The 19,739-nt window shown below is 35.1% G+C and overlaps 2 protein-coding genes across 3 annotated transcripts in view; one reads left to right on the plus strand and one right to left on the minus strand.

Moving 5' to 3' along the window:
• Positions 1 to 657: 657 nt before the first annotated feature.
• rpp40 (ribonuclease P/MRP 40 subunit) lies at positions 658 to 19,102 on the plus strand. Of its 2 annotated transcripts, XM_073915533.1 has the most exons (9): positions 658 to 915; positions 1,008 to 1,152; positions 1,632 to 1,700; positions 3,990 to 4,085; positions 4,171 to 4,296; positions 4,384 to 4,582; positions 6,407 to 6,541; positions 7,514 to 7,620; positions 15,623 to 19,102. In XM_073915533.1, exons 1-9 carry the CDS (start codon positions 799 to 801, stop codon positions 15,649 to 15,651), a joined length of 1,023 nt encoding a protein of 340 aa, XP_073771634.1. In that variant the 5' UTR covers positions 658 to 798; the 3' UTR covers positions 15,652 to 19,102.
• cdyl (chromodomain protein, Y-like) overlaps positions 11,365 to 19,739 on the minus strand; it is a 53,390-nt gene continuing 45,015 nt past the window's right edge. The window contains exons 6-7 of the mRNA XM_691787.10: positions 17,169 to 17,312; positions 11,365 to 12,181 (exon numbers count right to left, since the gene is read on the minus strand). Coding sequence (XP_696879.5) covers positions 12,023 to 12,181; positions 17,169 to 17,312 — 303 coding nt within the window. The 3' untranslated portion in view covers positions 11,365 to 12,022. The remainder of the gene's footprint in view (positions 12,182 to 17,168; positions 17,313 to 19,739) is intronic.

The raw sequence follows: 19,739 nt of genomic DNA on the forward strand, positions 1-19,739 counted from the left end.
GAGGTAAAACAGAAGGATAGGGGATGCCTTGGAATAATCTAATAACACCAGATGGTATAGCATCAAATACCACAGCAAATTCTTTAGGGGGGATGGGTATATTGAATCGATTAAGAAATTCGTTATAATTTAATAAATGGCCATTTGAGTTAAATAATTGACTAACAAGCAGAATATTTGCTTCAAACCAGCGCTGAAAGAAAAGAGATTTGTTTTTATATACAATCTTTAGGTTGTTCCAAATAAAATATTTGTGAGGAGAAAAGTTGTGCTTGTATAATAGTGACCAGGCAAGAAGAAATTGTTTATGAAATTGAGATAATTTAGCTGGTATTTTCTCAACATTATAGTTACAGAGTAATAAGAAATTAAGCCCTCCAAATTTAGAAAATATGTAATTTGGAATAAAATTCCAGATTGAGGTTGGATTTTTGAGAAAAATTTTCCCCATTTAATTTTGATAGTATTATTAAATGTACAAAAATCCAGCATATTAAGACCCCCATTCTCAAAGCTATTCATAATTACCGATTTTTTTATATAATGGATACAATTTTTTCCAAATAAAATTAAATAATATTTTATCAGTTATATTATTTTATCGTTTTCAAAGACTCGCGAACTGCTGCTCGAGTTCTGCTGACAGCAGGAACTGACGTCAAACCTTTGCGACAGGCGAAGTTGCCACTATTTTGAAACATTAAACAGGCGCGCCGATGCAGTTTAGTGTAATAAACTCGTTTCTTTATTTCGCTGCTTGATGTAACAACAATGTAAGTATTTTGTACAGATATTAAAATGTCGCCAGAGCTGGAAAAGTGCCCGAGAAACCTGCTGGTGTGCGAGAAATCAAACTTCTTGAATGAAAAGTCTCGGCATGACATCCACGTGTCGAAGCACAGCTTTAACTACAAGGCAAGTTTCAACACGAGACATGTGCTCAGCATAGCGACTTTGATTGTAAACATTGACCGTGATGGTTTACTAAGGGAATGCGTTTCCCGCAGACCTCAGTGCTGATTCCTGAATGCGGGATCCTGCCTGCTAACATCAGCAGTGCCTTCAGCAGCTTCAGCCCTTATTATTTAGTGCGGGACCTGCCTGTATATGAACTGCTGGAAGAAACATTTCTGGAGTCGCTCGTGAAGAAAGGTTCAAGAAATGTCCATTGCTAACGTTTTTGTGTAATACGCTACATAACACGAGCTAAAGACGTATACAGCATTGGTTCATTTCAGATTGTTTCAATGTGTATTAATCCAGAGCTGTTTGTTCACACTAATACTAATAATTAGAATAATAATACACACATTAGTCACATACTGTATATAGAACACAACATATAGAAACATTGCATGCATTGTACAACAATCACAAACAACAAGACTAAAAGTCTTGCAAGTGAGATTGTGAGCAATAAGATGATGGCAGCTGGACTAAACAGTCTTAAACAGTTGTGACTTGTAAGCTTGTGAACTAACATGAGCAAAAACAAAAGGTAGCTATTTTATGTTTACTAACATTAAAGTTAACAATGCTGAAAAAGAATTATTTCTTATTTTTAGCTAAAGTGTTTATGTGAATGTAAGAATCTGTTACTGATTTTTATTTATTCATTTATTTTTACACAGGACATTTCTATGCACTCTCTTACAACACCAAAATTGATGAAGATAATTCCATTGCACTTCTTTCCAGTGGTAAGACATGCACTTGTGCTGTGATTCTAACAAAGCTGCTTTATTTTATTGAACTGAGTTAATCAGGTTAATTCATTCAGTACTTTAAATGACTTTAAATTTGTCTTGCAAAGAAAACCAATAATATGACAACAAGATGACATTCAGACAACATAATATTTTATCTTTATAATTTAATGGAAAGAAATAGTTTTAAGAAGTTAAAGATAATAAAATAAAAATGTAAAATCTGCACTCATCTGCATGAAAAGAATAAATAAAATCTTTCAAACAGAACAAACGAAAAATGTTGAGTACAACAATATCAATTTCTGTAACAGTTTTTAGGCTATATTTTTTTTCGAACAAACCTCCGTTATACAATAACTTGCCTAATTACCCTAACCTACCTAGTTAACCTAATTAACCTAGTTAAGCCTTTAGATGTCACTTAAAGATGTATAGAAGTGTCGTGAAAAATATCTAGTCAAATATTACTTACTTTCATCATGGCAAAGATAAAAAAAATCAGTTATTAGAGATCAGTTATTAAAACTATTGTGTTTAGAAATGTGTTGGGAAAAAAACGGGGAAAAAAATAAACAGGGGTTGAATAATTCTGACATCAACTATATATATATATATATATATATATATATATATATATATATATATATATATATATATATATATATATATATATATAAGCCAGTGATGTTCTGTAATCCAAGCACTGCGTTTATTATTAATAAACAACTCTATAATACACGCTTTTGCTTATTTGTGGCATTCTGAGATTTTTTATTCTTATCTGAGCATCTTTTTCCACTTTATGTCACTTTTTATTGATTATATTGAAATTGAAATGCATTACTTATCAATTAAACACTGTCAAGTGGTTTCAAACTTTGCATTTGTTGAAGACAAAAGAAAAACTTTTTTTTTAAATGCCTGAAACTGGTAGCCAGTGATAGGAGAAATAAATGCGCTAGAAGGCAATGATTACAAGTCGTCAACATTGTTTATAATATCTTTATTCATGTTCAGTAGAAGAAATAAACTGAAACGGGTTTGGAACAAGTGAAAGCTGAATGATGACAAGAGAAAACAGAATTGTCATTTTAGGGTGAACTGTAACTTAACAGTACCATATATTGCTGGTATTGTGCAAAATCAACAGGCCAAAAACATACATATTCCCTAAAATAAGTAATTGTTTTTTTATTTAAACAAATAAATATATTAATGATGTATTGACCTTATTCCTCAATGCAGAAGTGTGCTTGTTTTTGGGATTGTTTTAGAACTTCCGATTCAGTTGCCAATGGTAGAAATTGTCATTTTTGGGTGAACTGTAACTTTACAGTACCATATATTGCTGGTATTCAACAAAAAAATCAACAATGTAAATCAACAGGCTGAATATACATAATCCCTAAAATAATTCATTGTTTTTTTTTTATAAAAAAAAAAAAAATAATGGTTTATTGACCTTATTCCTCAATGCAGAAGTGTGCTCGTTTTTGGGATTGTTTTAGAACATCCGATTCAGTTGCCAATGGTAGAAATTACTACGAATAATAAATGACAAAAAACAGTCAAACTACATGCTCTACAAACAAGTGTGTTCATGACTATGCTGACAAAGCAGAATAATATAATAAGACAATATCAGTGTTCAACATTAAGCAGCAGAATGTTGTTTAAAGTCAATGGAAGTGATTGAGGCCCGAAGTTTCGAGCCAAAAAGACGGCACCCCCTTGTACACGAAAAATAAGGTGAATATGCACAGCTAGTGTTTTTTAACCCCCAATAAATGCCTAGTGAAGGCTATATGTGACTGTTTTAAATTTCATACAGTACCTTTTACAGCATTATGTTGTAATGTAATTAAAATATAATCAGTTAAATAGACTTAAGTATTCATTTAGTTGTTCAAGTGGAAAATGCACAGAGCACAGGTCATGAACACAGAAACACCATTGAAAATACTGTGGTAAAAGAAATGTTCTTATTTTAAAGTCATGGCACAGGACAATGGAATTGAATGCAGTGCTTCTTGTACAGTCTAAGACCCACTTTATATCGTATTTCAGTCAGGCAGTAAAGATTTTTAAAGATAACACCTTAAATGCGGTGATTTTGTAACACCATACTGTTCTACGGAAATCAATTGAGCTGGGTTACAAAAAAATTAAAAGTCCATCTGCATTAACCCTATTTGGTTTAATGATTTGAAAATGTTATTAATAATTCCATATTATAAAGTTTTTAGTATCCATGTTGATTTGCCACATTTCTCCCCCCAGGTCAGTTCATTTTGTCTTTAAATAAAGACACGTACGAGCAACTTGGCTTGGAGGGCCGACCATCCCAGTATAATCACAGAAAGGCTCTGAGATTTGGTAAATTTCTTTACTCTGAGCAGCATGAAATGAACTACTATTCATTAAACAGTATTACAATTCTTCAATGTCTTTATTTTTGTAGTTGTGACTCTTGACCTCACGGATAAAAGCTTGGCTCCAGGCACCAAACGATACCAGCGGGTTCTGTCATCTTTAAAAGACAGACTTCCACTCAAATATGACTTTCTTTTCACCAAGTACAACACAGGTTTGTAGGGAATGCATTATTACCATCACTGGCTTTTGTGATGGATTTTTCATTTGCGTTTGCTGTTTGTATTCTAAACCTTATCAGGTTCTGATGAAGACGAAGTTCTTCATGCGCTGCTGTCCCGTTACACATACAAGGAGCACAAGCCTGTTTTCAGCCAGCACATCCTGAAAAATATTCAGTGTCCCACACTTTACCCATCGGATATACAAGGAAAGACGCTGTCATGTGACCCACATCGTTTCTTGGAGTGGCTTGGAGCAGTTAATCTGGATATTAATTGGTGAGTGAGCTTAGAAATAATTTTAAAGACTAAATGCACAGAAACCAGTCATCGTGTCATGATGAGTTCTTGTATAATTGTCTTCTATTGTTTGTTGAAATCTTATTTTCAACTTCAAGTCAGATGTTGCTTTGTTTCCAATCAAATTTGTAAATTTTAACAGGAAAAAATGGAATATCATCTTATTCAATTGATAGTTGACCCCAAAGTGAAAATTCTGCCATCACTTACTCCTCCATCCTCCACTTGATCCACTTTAGTTTTTTCCTCTTCTGCTGAACATGGTGGAAGATATACTGAAGCATGTTGGAAAAAACAGCCATTGGCTTCCATAGATTATATGGGTTATATACAGGGCTGGAGTGGGACTCTTTTTCAGCCCTGGAGTTTCAAGCCTTAGACCGGCCCACCTCTGTTCACCACTGACTATATTAAAATAAGGTCATTTTCAATTCAGTTTCTAATTACACTATCAAGTCTTTTTTTGAGAAAACAGCTGTTTTAGAACTTCAAATGTTCAACAACCCTTACAGTATTATATGTCTTATCAATAAAAATGGAAAAAAAAAAATTATCCCCCAGACGAGGTCCGAACCCGGGTTGGTGGTATTAACCACTGTACCACAACAGCTGTACACTGAATGGTGACTTATCTAGGTATATCAACATTAACCTGCAGGCTAAAAAGATAAAAAGATTAAAAGAGCAGAGCTGCGGTAAAATAATGAATAAGAAGGCTGTGGTCAAGTAAATAAATAAATTATTTTTAAAAAGTGTGACTGCTGATAGCAACAGATTCTGGAGCTAGGAACACCGGCCCTCGCAGCCAACAAACTGACCGGCCCACCGGGAATTCTCCCAGTCCTCCCGATTAGCCAATCCGGGCCTGGTTATATAACTATATATATATATATATATATATATATATATATATATATAAATATAGTTAAAGTCAGAATGATTAGCCCCCCTGAATTATGAGCCATGTTTATTTTTTTTCCCAATTTCTGTTTAACGGAGAGAAGATTTTTTTCACCACATTTCTAAACATTAGTTTTAATAACTATTTATTTTTTTAATACCGGATTTGTTTTATCTTTGCCATGATGACAGTAAAAAATATTTGACTAGATATTTTTCAAGACACTTCTATACAGCTTAAAGTGACATTTAAAGGCTTAACTAGGTCAATTAGGTTAACTAGGCAGGTTAGGGTAATTAGGCAAGTTATTGTGTAGCGGTTGTTTGTTCTGTAGACTATCAAAAAAAAAAAAAAAGCTTAAAGGGCCTAATAATTTTGACCTTAATGGTGTCTTAATGTATAAATCCATAGGAAAAGAGAATTGCAAGCTGCTCAAGCCCCCCTGCTCGCATTCACTGATTTTCAATGTCTGGAATAGACATTTTTTAAAATTCCCTGACCTGTGGAAACCTTTTCTTACTGTTCGCATACCGAGTCAGCGTAAAGTATTCAAGCACATGAAAAGAGAACATTTGTAGCTGTAAAAAAGATAAAGCCGCTTTATACGGTGAAGACTCTCCAGTTTCATTTATTTAATTTCTGCACCTGAATGCTGTTAGTAATCTTTATTCCAGTTACATTTTAGTTTGTAGTGTAATGAACAGTTCATAACGATATATTTCCAAATGATTTGGGTGAAATTGTTGTCATATCACAATATATTGTGAAGATTTATATATGAAGATTTTATCCAGTGCGTTTTGATGTGCACAAAAATATGTGATTTGGAAACATGGTATTTCACAAACTGCCATTTCGTAGTGTGTCTGTGCATCTCTTAAGTGAATTTTATGTGTTTTCAGTGAAAATGCAGCTGACAGTTTCCTGTCTACATATGTGTGTCCCGAGCCTCAGAGCTCCATCAGTCAGGCTGTGGTGTGCAGCGTCACTGGCTTCATCTCACCTGAGAATGTGTTTGTGCTGCTGCAGGAGCTCAGGTAAGCACACCATCACTTCTGTATCACAACCAGCCTTTTATTTACACAACCAGTGTTTTGAAGGCCTGAAAATGCTAACTTTTTTATTTTAAGTGGGTTCTAAAGGTTTTTTTTTCTCTCTTCCAAAGTGGCGAAGTGGCGAAAGCATATTGTTTACAGCAGGGGTGTAAACCAAACTTGGGGTGCCCAAACTTGGTCCAGGAGGGCCGGTGTCCTGCATAGTTTAGCTTGAACATACCTGCCTGGAAATTTCAAGTATACCTAGAAAAGGTGTGTTTAATTGGGGTTGACACCAAACTATGCAGGACACTGGCCCTCCCGGAATGAGTTTGGGCACCCCTGGTTTACAGAGTGAAATCATCACCCACTGCATGCCTGATGTGCATAACAGCATATTTTGGTTGCTATTGTATGCAAGACATTTTAAAAATGCAACAGAAAAATGTTTATGCTTCTAGTACACTGCTGTGAATATGCCCTTCACTATACTGGGACATAAGGACCCACACAGACCGCAGGATGAGCACCTCCTGCTGGCCTCACTATCACCACTTCCAACAGAAACCTAGTTTTCCCAAGTGGTTTCCCATTCAAGCCCTTACCAGGCTCAGTGTACCAATCAGAAGAACTCAGTTTGTTTACAGTAGCGAATTGGAATGACAACTGTTTTATTTGATGGAAAAATGGTGGAGGCATCTTTAAAATAATAATAATAATTCTTAAACTGCGACTTGTGTTTTAGAAGTAATGATACAGTCTGTATGATAACAGCATATTATAAAATAGCAGATTTAAAGTGTTACATTTCATGCAATATTAATATAAATTAATACATTCACATTCAGTTTGTGGTGAAATATGTATAAGTACACATATGCTTAAGTTATTTTCTCAAGAGGATGCTTGTGCTGTAAAAAGCGAGGAGGACATCTGAAACTTACAAGTTGTCTATTTCTCTAACGTGTCTTTCAGGAAGTATTTCGATGAACCGAAGTTCACACCATGGCTTTCCCTCACAGTGCATGGGTTTATGGACAGTCCTGTGTCGTGGGGAACCTCAGAGCACGGCTTCCTCAAAGGTGGTGAAAACTTCTACAATTTTGTTTGTTTCAAGAATCAGGACTACTGGCTACACATGGCCACCGGTGCTCAAGATGCCTGTCCACCTTGAAACGATGGGCTTTGTGTTCAATTGTACAATATAAAAGTTATTTTATTAAAATTCATTTAAGAGGACCAAAGTAAAATAAAATAGTATATCAATTTATTTAGACCAGTCATTTTCACAGCTGTTACATGTTCAGAAACCTAAAAAAATTTACAGATTGTACAATTTATAACATTTAACATATCAACTATAGGAAATACGCATTGCCCTTATATTTATAACAAAATCTAGTTTTGACCAGCGTTTGAAATTAAAGGCAGATGACGTGTACAGCTATGCTGAAAGTCAGAAAACCATAATGAGACTTTTTTTGTTTTTATTTGTCAGTGAAGTGACTGGAATAAAGCAATATTTCCTCTGATATAGCCATGTTTAACATTACACTACACAATGCAAATATGCCAAGACATCCATAAGAGAAAGAGAGAGGGCCGAGCTCGCGCGCACACACACACACACACACCAAAAATGTTTAACGAATTTAAGATATTATTGCAAAGCTTGAGTAAATTGGAACTTTTTTTCTGGGTTGTTAACAGACAGTCTAGGTTAATCCTCACAGATCAAACCAGCTTCACTGACATCAGTTATAAGCCAGCGAAGCAGAGTTTACATTATACACACAAGTTAAAACAGAGAAGACATCATTAATGTCGCAATCCACTTCATAATCAAACATGACCTGTCACATTGTTTTGCAAAAAAATGTCTTTTAAAACAACTGAAGCATTCAAAGAAATACAAATGAAAACAAATCTATTTGCACAATCATAAATATCATTCCATAAACAAAACAAAAAGTCATTTTACAAAACCATTTGGAAAGAGGGAAAAAACACACACGACCACCTGTTATTCCGTGTTATAGAAACTACTACAGCAAATTCAATCTATAGTCAATAAATACTGAACAGAATTAATAACATATATCATTTACACTGCTGGGACTGATTACTGACTTCAATTTTGAGTTTCTGTAGATTATTTAGAGCAGTTATTTTGGAACAGGACAGAGCAATAGTGTATCTGCACCAGAGCGATTTTAAAAAGGGATGGGGTTCAAACCACACACTTCATAGCTGAAAATAATGTTGAGAGGTAGGGCTTTAATATTCCTGCAGGAATTTGTCACGTTCAATAGTTTTGTGTAAGCCATTTTCCTAAACCTACTCCATTCCCTCACATTCTAAAACATTGTATTCCACTGACTAACAGTGCACACTAGCTAGTAACTACAGGCGTTTGTGGAAGATTTTAGTTGATCTTCCCTTAGAGATGGTCGTTTAACCTCCAGGGCTCTTTCTGATAATACAGCAGTCCAGTCAGTTTGAACCAGAAGAAGAAAAATAACAACGTAAGGATGCAGATTTAAAATGCCAGCATCCTTTATTGACTCATGAGGAACTTCCTCCTTCAATTTCATAAGTTATTAAATTAGAAATATTTGTCAACAAACATGTACATCAAAATTATTTGGTGGTATAATAATGTTACTCAAAAGCAAACAGTTTGTATGAACATACAAACTAACAAAGCTGAAAAAAAAACGTTTAAAATTAAGCAGGGAAAAAGTACAAAAGTTAACTTTGATACAAATAACTGTTCATTCCTACTAAGCCAAGGCCTCGTCCACATTTACTTGAGTGTTGATTTTTGTCTTGACAATCATTATTACACAGTCATAAAAAGTATGTGCTTTTGTCCTTAGTGTAGCTCAATTCCGGTCCTTAGGCCCCCCCGACCTGCACATTTAGTATGTCTCTCTCATTTGACACACAAGGATCATTTCATGGATCTCTCTGTTAAAAGCTGATGAGCTGAATCAGGTGTGCCCTCATACACATTGGCCAGGGAGGGGAGGAGAGCCTGAAGCCCGCAATTGAGAACCACTGGTTTAAAAGAATAGTTCACCCCAAAAATTCTCCTGTTCATTTACTTAAGATGGAGGTGGCATTTAATTCAGTAGAACAATAAGGAAGATTTTTAGCTGGAACTGTGGTTTCTGGTAACTCATGAAATGCAGCAGAGTAAAGCAAAACAAAACAACAAAACAAAAATTACATACATTACAAAACTGATCAGTCTGTACAAACACAGAACATTATTTACAGCATCACCCTCAAAGAAACACTCCACATTTTTTTTTACAAATGAGCTAATTTTAAGTCACCTAGAGTTGAACTGTTGAATTTGATTATTTCTGAATCCATTTAGCCAATCTCTGTCTGTCTCGCAGGAGCAGTTTTAGCTAAGCATAAATCATATAATTAAATTAGAAAGATTAGCATTGCGGTAGATTTTCAAAAAAATTATATATATATATAAGTATAATTTTCCTATTTAAGCTTGACATTGTGTACTAATAATGGAAAGAGAACTGAAAGTTTTCATTTTCTAGGCCGATATGTCTAGGAACTATACTCTCATTCCTGCATACTAATCAGGGAACTTTGCTGCTGTACCCTGAGCATAGTTCCGAACCATATTTACCAAGAAAATATCAACATTTCATTTTCCGTTTGTCTTAGTACAGTAAAGCTTTAAATAGGGTCATTTTTTGAGCAAGATGCTAATGGTCTAATACGGTGCAATAAATTATGCTAAGCTAAGCTAAAACTACTCCTACAAGACCCAGAGATTGGCTTAATGGATTCAAAAATGGTAAGATTCTAAGTTGATGGGACTTGTAAAATCAGCCTATTTTCAAATAAAGTGGAGTGTTACTTTAATCCACAGACTCTGCAAATGTTTTTGAGTGTGTTCAGAACAATCTGGGTCATGAGTTCATGACAATTAATGGCGTGTATCAAACTTTAGCAAACTGTGAAACAGAATAAATACAAATATTTGAATCAACAATACAACATAAGTGCCCTCCCTCTCTGTTGAAAACAGCTAATAAGTTTGTGTCTACACGTATATCATCGTGACAGGAAATTTGAGGATGCGTTCAGGACTATTTGCAGATGGATGTGGTTTAAAAGTAATAATGCAGTAAATACTGTTCACTTTCTAACACTAATGCAGGGATCACCAAACTTGTTCTTGGAGGTCCGGTGTCCTGCAGATGTTAGCTCCAACCCTAATCAAACACACCTGAACAAGCCAATCAAGGTCTTGCTAGGTATATTTGAAACACTCAGGCAGGTGTGTTGAGGTAATTTGGAGCTAAACCTGGCAGGGCACCGGACCTCCAGGAACGAGATTGGTGACCCCTGCACTCATGGATCATTTCACTTTGTAAGACCTTCATTTATTTCAGCCAACCAGTTTTTGACTTTCAAAATGGCAGTAGCCACTGATTCACATTTTATAAAAATCACCAAGCACCACAGGTTTGATAAAAACGTCAAAAAAGTTCTACTGAAGATAAAAATCACCTACATCTTGGATGTTCTCAGAGTAAACTGAAGGGGTAATTCACCCTAAAAAGAACATTTCCTCACCTTTTACTCCCAATCAAGTGTTTCTAAACTTCAATAAAATTCTTTCTTCTGTTTAACACAGAAGATAATCTGAAGAATGTTGGATAAAAGCAGCCATTGACATCCATAGTGTGAACAAAACAATACTCAATGAAAGTCAATAGCTTTTTCCAACATTATCAACGGAAGAAACTCCTAAACCGGATAGGATGAGAAAATGATGATTTTCATTTCTGGGTAAACTCTCCTTTAAACACTTTATTTTTGGGTTTTCTATCTTATATCTTTAAGATCATGTTAAATCCCCAAGAACTGGTGACATTTTCATTTACATTTCTTGATAAATGTGTCTACTCATATAAATGAGTACAAAGGGCTGTGAAGGTCTGCAAGATTTACCTGAATATTCAAGGCTCAAGACGACTTCTATTTCATGCCATAAAAGTACCTACAAAAAAAGTTACCAACCCGATTCTAATGCCAACCTGTTCATTTAGCAATAACCACACAGAGACCAATCACTAATCTGAACTCATTCAAGTCTCATGCATCGGCTTTTTAAATGACACTGCCTTCTCAATTATTCTGCATAGAGGGCTGTCAAAACAACTCAAAGACACTTGCCACTTCAGTCCTGTTACAACAGAGGATGACAGAAATAGTCTTTCTGCGATGATGTGCAAGACTTATCTCAAACTTTGCATCAAGGTCATAATCAAGTGTAGCAGAATGAGATGCTCGGTGAAAACAAACAATCCTGGATGACGGAGAAGTGCATCTGGTTAGTCTTCCTGTTTAGGAAATCCTACTGAAAAGAAGTAGCCATGGACAAACCTTGTTTATTTAGCATTAGGCACTTGAGGATGGAAGATTTGAGACCTGTAGGAGTTAGAATTCATCAATTTTCTTCTGTAGATATTTGAGGATGGAGTCCATGCCCTGAGAGGAACCCCACACCCTCTTGAGGGCTTCACACTCTCTCTCGTTGGCCTGCTCCAGAGCTGCTCGGTTTATGTTCCTCACCAGTGCTTTGGACTCGCGCAGAACCTTTAGTGTTTCCGGTGGCATCAGCATGAACAACATAAGATGAGGAGGACAAAATAAAGAAGAAAAGGAAAACAAAAAAAGAAGGCACATGACTTATGGATGTGGATGCATTGTGAATTTGTATAGAAGTGCACTGATAAAAAAAAAAAATGGTTCACCCAAAAACTATAATTCTGTTATAAATTACTCTACTCAATCCAATCCCCTGAGACCTGCAGCTGTATTCTGAACACAAATGAAGATATTTTAGATAAAATCTGAGAGCTCTCTTTGCCTCCATAGACAGCAAGGGTTGTCCAGAAAAAGAACCAAAAACATTATTAAAACATAGGGCTGTGCAGTTAATCGAAAAATCCGATCTCGCTTTTGGCTTCTAACGATTATGAAAAACCATTATTCGAGATAAACGATTATTGCATCATATACCGCCCTCTTTCCAGTTGTACACATTTGTTGCTCTTAAAAGTACGAACGAGACCGCATGCTTCTGCACTAGAGGTGTGAACCTACACTAGTCTCACGGTTCGGTTCGGTTTCGATTATCATGCCATCGATTCGGTTCAATTCGATATTTCGGTGCATCACGGTGTATTGACGGTGCTTTCCATACACAGTTTTATATTTTCTTCACAGCAGTATTTCTTGTATTAAAATGTATGAATATATTTATATTTATATTTATATACTATTTGTAATACAATTTTGTCATTTATTACAAACAGTCAGATATATAAACTGTAACTTTAAACAACACGAGCATTTAGCAAATAATATAAACAAATATAAATATCCAGCTCAATTTCTGATCCTTGTCTAGTTCTCTTACACCCCTTTGATTGGTCACACCCTCAAAAAAAAAAAAAAAACGGTTGCGATTGGCTCTTGCGCGCTGCGTTCTTCACAGATGAGTGACACTGATAAACGGCAGGCGGCAGCGGCGATCTCACAGCTGATGTATGATAGACACGGTGGAGAAAACTGCAGACACGCGCTCGTTTCTGGATGCAAAAGTAACGCTGTAAAACAGCCGAGAAGAGAAGCCACGCCAGCAGGTCAAATGGGCCACTGTATATGTGTGTGAGAAAGAGAGAGAGAGAGACAGAGCGCGTGCGCGCGCTAGAGAGAGAGAAATGGAGTAGTCTACTTTCATTCTCTCGATCTCAGTGAATTAGGGGCTTTTGTTGTATATGTCAGTGAAAGACTGATCCAGCAAACACACACAATGAAATTGAGGACAGTTTATGAGTTTTAAGTAGTTAAAGCGATATAAATACTCGCGATCGCCTGGCTCGCGACAGAGCGCATATGAGGTAAATGACGTCAGTAAAAACCGGTTACGATTATTACTGAACCGATACCGAATTGTCCGCGTCTGCATCGCAGTGCACTGAAAAAACGATTATTTTTGACACACCTATTCTGCACACACATTCGGTCTCATTCGCACACTGAGACGAGCAGAGCGCTCACATCTAAAGTCATCTTAACACGAGCGCTTTAATGGACAATTAGGTGTCAAAATGCGGTGTTTAGTGATTATTCATATTAACCCTCATTTGTGTAATAAAGAAACAAGTTGAGAATCAAAAGACACGTGAAAGAGAAACCATTAAAGTGACAGCGCGCAATATTCCTGCTGCCGCCTGTTTTTATCATTAATCAAACAACAAAAGGAGAAAATCCCACACTGCTCTTGACTGAAGGACTTTTGTTGCTAAAGTGTTTTTCTTACAATGAAGATGCTTAAAGCACAGTTTGTTTCATATTTTTATTCTATTGTATTATTGTATTATTTCCTCTTTCCTTTGCAGGGTGGAAAATAACTGTATATATATATATATATATATATACAGTTGAAGTCAGAATTATTAGCCCTCCTGAATATTAGCAACCTTTTTCCCCAATTTCTGTTTAATGGAAAGATTTTTTTCAACACATTTCTGACCATAATAGTTTTAATAACTCATTTCTAATAACTGATTTACATTTTTTTTTGCCATGTTGACAGTAAATAATATTTTACTAGATATTTTTCAAAATACAAGCATTGTAGTGCGATTCAAAGGGTAATTAGGCAAGTCATTGTATAACAGCAGCTTATTTTGCAGACAATCAAACAATATATTGCTTAAGGGGCTAATAATATTGACCTTAAAATAGGTTTCAAAATATTTAAACCTACTTTTATTTTAGCCAAAATAAAACAAATAAGACTCTCCAAAAAAATTTTTTTTAAAAAGGAAATACTGTTAAAATTCCTGAATCTGTTATACATCATTTGATATATTTATAAAAACAAATTTCTCAGGAGGGCTAATAAATTTGACTTCAACTGACAATCGTTTTGAATAATCGTGATTACAATTATGACTAAAATAATTGTGATTATGATTTTTCCCATAATCAAGAGCAGCCCTAATGAAACATTCCATGTGATTTCAGTTGTTCCACTATAATCCCACAAAGCCCAAAGAAAACGAATTTTGTGCCAAGGAAATGGTTTAAAACAACATTGTTAGTCTATGTTCCCTCTTCAACCGGGTCAGGTCACAGTAAGCAATTACTACAAGCAATGTGATGCCTGCTTGTTGCACTGATGACACTAATGGCACTATATCATACTGCACATAGTAAACACTCACCATATCGACCTGACAAGGACAAGAAAACACTGTAGAATAAAGTCATTTAAAAAAATTTTTTGCTGCACAAAATTGTTCTTGGAGCTTCATATGATTACAGTGACTTACCACTGAAGTCACATTGAATATTTTGACGTTTTTTGCTGAATTTTCTGGATTTTGAACGTTTTACGACCGTTGCAGTCTATGGAGGGTCAGAAAGCTTGTGGGGTGAATCTAAAATATCTTCATTTTTGTTCTGAAGAAGAATGAAGGTGTCGGGGGATTTGAATGACATACAGAAGAGTGATTGAAAATCAAATCTTCATTTTTTTTTTAAAGTCAAAAGTAGACTTTGATTTGATAATAGCAAATTTGACTCAAGTAATTCATTTGTCACATTGCTTGTCATGTAAAATTATTATTAAAAAATGTATAAGCAGGAAACGTAAAGGCTCATATACAGTATGTCACAAAAGTGAGTTCACCTCTCATATTTCTGCTAATATGTATTTCTATCTTTTCATTGAACAAAACTGCAGAAATGACTTTGACACAATGAAAAGTCGTCAGTGTAAAGTTTGTATAGCAGTGTAAATATATTGTTTACTTCAAAATAACTAACAATACAGCAAATAATAGCTGAACCCCTGACAACAAAAGAAAGGATACCCCTAGGTGGATATGTCAAATGTCAATATTTTATGTGGCCACCATCATTATCCAGCATGGCTTTAATTCTCTTACACAATGAGTTGACCACAACATCACGGAGGTAATGGACATTTGACACCTTGTGCTCCTCTACCTTCCTATTCAGGATGCTCCAGAGGTGTTCTATGGGGTTAAGGTCTGGAGACATGCTTGGCCAGTCCATCACCTTTACCCTCACTCAGCCTCTTTAGGAAGCCGGTGGTCATCTTGGAGGTTTGTTTGGGGTCAGAATCATGATGGAACACTGCTATGTGGCCCAGTTTCCAGAGGGAGTGGATCATGCTCTGCTTCAGTATGTCACAGCCGACAGTCTGAAACTGTGAATTCTAACATGTACTATCTTTTCATAGCCTAGGCCATCTTTATGTAAAGTCTTCTGAGAGCTGTTTGTCATGTTGAACTTTCTGTGGCCAGGTGGAGAGAGTGGAGGAACTTTTACACCAAATGTAACTCACTTGCTATCTGGTGACACCTGAGACAGTGTAACACGAATGAGTCACATGACAGGGGGAAGAAAAATGAATAATTGTGCTTCGTTTGTACATTTTCATTTAGGGGTGTACTTACTTTTGTTGCCCGGAGTTCAGCTATTATCGGCAGTATGTTTGGTTCTTTTGAGGGGACAATAGATTTACACTGCTATACAAATTTTACACTGACGACTTCTCATTTTGTCATTTCTGCAGTGTTGTTCTATAAAAAGATATTAACACATATTTGCAGAAATGTGAGGGATAAACTCCCTTTTGTGACACTGTATGATCCTCTCAAGTCAAGATGGATCCTCTCAACCTATTCCTGCTGCTTTTAATCATTTGTTCATTCATTTGTTTATCCAAAAAATAAGAATTTTAAACTACTAAAGATGGCAAAACGTGAAGACACTGCACAAGCATGAACCTTTTTGAGTTTGAATGTTGTCGTGTGCCTGTGTACAGTAGCAAATGGGGTTTTACCATCAACATCCGGTATTAATATACTGTAGATTTGGTCAATCTGATTAAATGGACAGTGCAAAATTCAGGTGCAAACAGCATCTAAAACACTCTGAGAAAAGGTGAATCTTAGTAAAATCACAGCATGCTGTGTGTTTTACTTGAGTATGTTCCTAACACACACATAAAATAAAATAACTTAAGTATACTTTGGGTATTATCGCAACTGATGTAATAATGATTCATAATCTTAAAAGGTCTAAAACGGGCAATTCACCCAAAATGTAAATATCCTCACCATTTACTCACACTCAAGTTATTGTAAACATGTATTAAGTTATTTTTTTCTGTTGAACACAAGATGAGATATTCTGAAAAATGTTGGCAAAAGTAAAAAACAAAAAGTTACCATGGAAGTCGATGGTAGTTCTTTTCAACATTGGTCAGAATATCTTCTTTAGTGTTCAAGACAAGAAACTCAAATTGGTTTGGAGTAATTAGTAAATGAAAATTTTCATTTTTGAGTGAACAACCCCTTAAAATACCCCAAAACATTAAAGAAAATAAGGAGTTCTAGTTGACTTGAGAAAGAGTTTGTGGCTCAGATGCGTATGATCTAAAATGAGACGTTATTAAAGCATGTAAAGGCAATGTGTGGATGTATGCTTCGAGAAAACGTGACTGGAAAAAACAAAAACAAATAAAAAGATGACTTACAACTGAGTTACAAGATACTAGCTCCTTAATGCGAACCATGACTTCTTGTGTGAAAGTCCCGGGCCACAGAACCTGGGAAACGAGTCCTTTGGCACAAGCTTCCTGAGCAGTCAACTTCCTCCCACTCAATAGCATTTCATTAGCCTGTGAGAAAAGAATCAAAGAAGAGCCAATCACATCATTTACCAAGAAGCATTGTATATGTGTTGCATAAACATCTTCCTAAAAGTTATTGTAAGTCAGAGTTATCTGCAAATCCTAGAAACATTTTGCAATATTGGGTGTAAAAATTATTTTTAATCGACTCCTAACAGCAGTTAAACCTATTCTATCTAGAAACATTTTGATATAACTCATGCTTTTATTAACTCTAGATTGGACTACTGTAACTCGCTATATTTTGGGATTAGTCAGACAACTCCTTTACAGTTAATTCAAAATGCTGCTGCAGGGCTTTTAACCAGTACCAAAAAGCATAACCACATCCCACCAGTCTTGCGTGTTCTGCACTATTGTGTTACTTTTACAATTCTTCTCTTGGTTTTCAAATCATTAAATGGCTTTGGACCTACTTATGTCAGATCTGTTGACCAAACATTAGCCTGGGGTGCGTTTCCCAAACAATGATGTAACTCACGGCTGAACTATCATAAGATGATGTATCGTTTGGGAAAAGAACAATATGGTGACGAGTGTTTCCCAAAACTAACTACTTCTTTAGAGAAAACCCCCATATTTTTTGTGCAAATTATGTTGTTTTACAGGCACACACATAAAAAAAATAAAAAAAATCCAATATTAGTTTTGGTAAAAATATGCACTTGTTTTCCATATTAATTAAAATATATGGAATTTTAATGGTTCAATTTTAAACAATTTTAACGGTAATGGCTGTTGGAAAACAATCCTACTAAATAATAATGATAATGATTATTATTATTATGAAGTAGGATATTGTTTATTTATAAAAAATTTTTAATTTGAAAAGTTTACTTTTCAATTTGACACATTTAAACCACTGCAGAAATGTTCTTACCAACAGGTCTGTGTCATATACAGATAGATTTCTTAATAAATAACCTGCTATAAATTAAATCATTAAAGTGTGATATATATTTTTGTTTTCACAAGCTTTGGAGACGTTGCTTAAATTCCACTTTTAAATAATAGATCACAAATAGCTTTCATCATGAGCCACGGCTGTATTCAAAATGGCATAACTGTTTTAAAATTGTACTATGAAGAGTCAAATTGTCAATATGACGATCGCTAAAACTGAACTGTAAAAATAGTTAGAAAGCAAATTACACCTAAGAGTGATGACTTTAATGTTTTTTTAATCATTTCCAATTTAAATGTAGGAATGTTCTAAATGAGTAGCGCATAGGGGGGATAACTGGGAATAGAACACAGCCAGAAACTGTTTCTAACTACAGCTCCAGAGGTGTGGTGGCAAGCATACAAGTTTGCTATGCAGTTTGGGAATGTTTGTTGAAACGATGGATTTGGGAAACAGCAAATCAACGAACTATGTTTGTATTGCACCCCTGGTCAGTTTCTTTGGTCATCAAATCAGAAATTATTATGTTTCCCGAAGTCAAGGTTGAAATGCAGAGGTGACCGGGTCCTAGATTGGGGAATGCTCTGCCCCTCTGTATTAGATCTCGATCCTCTGTCTGTTGTTAAATCTAGGTTCAAACTTTTCTCTTGATTAAGCATTTTACCAGTAAGAATTGTTTTTTTTAAACTATAATTATAGATCTTTCTCTTTGGGATTTGTATTGTGCAGCACATTGGTTAACCTCTGGTTGTGTTAATAGTGCTTTATAAATAAAATTGACATTGACATTTTATATTATAACTATAGAAAAAATCTGTTTCTTGTGCTTGATTAGGTATGTGTTTGAATATGAATAAATGGAAAATTATCATTGGAGCGGTTTTACTTTTTAGAAAATGACAACTGGTCAGAATGAAAGGTTTTATTAATTCTTGAGATTGAAAAGGGTTATTGGTAAGCCTACATGGAATCTGCGCACGCAGAATTCCACAGATTTTCTGCAGATTTTTAGCCAATTATTAACTCTGTTTATTTACTTGAGTAAATGTGTGTAAATCTATATTTATTCAGTTTTTAAATTAATTACAGTAATATTATAGACTAATGTGAAAATGTTCATCTGATATATGTATAATGCAGTTTGTACAGTAATATTTTCTGTCTTTTAGAGATATTATATGAGAGACTTGCTTTATTTACCAAATAAAGTGAATCTAATTGGATTTGCATTTTAAACATTAAATAAAAGTTAAAAATATATCATTTTCAATTTACATATTAAGGTTTTAGTTATGATACTCCCAAAATAGTTCCGCAGAAATCCACATATTTTTACCAAAATTCTCCACAGGAATGGCAAAAGACGACCGCAGATTCCATCTGGCCCTAGTTATTGGACCGAATGTAGCTTTATTAAGGCTGATTTATACTTCTGCATTAACTTCTGCTCTGCAATAACCCTTTCAAAACAGTAGCTGGCAGTAGATTTATATGTTCCTCTGCGTCGTGTT

This window comes from Danio rerio, chromosome 2, assembly GCF_049306965.1.
Source record: "Danio rerio strain Tuebingen ecotype United States chromosome 2, GRCz12tu, whole genome shotgun sequence".
NCBI lineage: Eukaryota > Metazoa > Chordata > Actinopteri > Cypriniformes > Danionidae > Danio > Danio rerio.

Excerpts from the sequence above, each read along its gene's own strand:
- rpp40 (XM_073915533.1), top strand. The coding sequence starts at position 799 with ATGTCGCCAGAGCTGGAAAAGTGCCCGAGAAACCTGCTGGTGTGCGAG. Across the intron at positions 916-1,007 it reads AGCACAGCTTTAACTACAAG|ACCTCAGTGCTGATTCCTGA; the intron begins GCAAGTTTCAAC and ends CGTTTCCCGCAG. Across the intron at positions 4,297-4,383 it reads TTTCACCAAGTACAACACAG|GTTCTGATGAAGACGAAGTT; the intron begins GTTTGTAGGGAA and ends AAACCTTATCAG.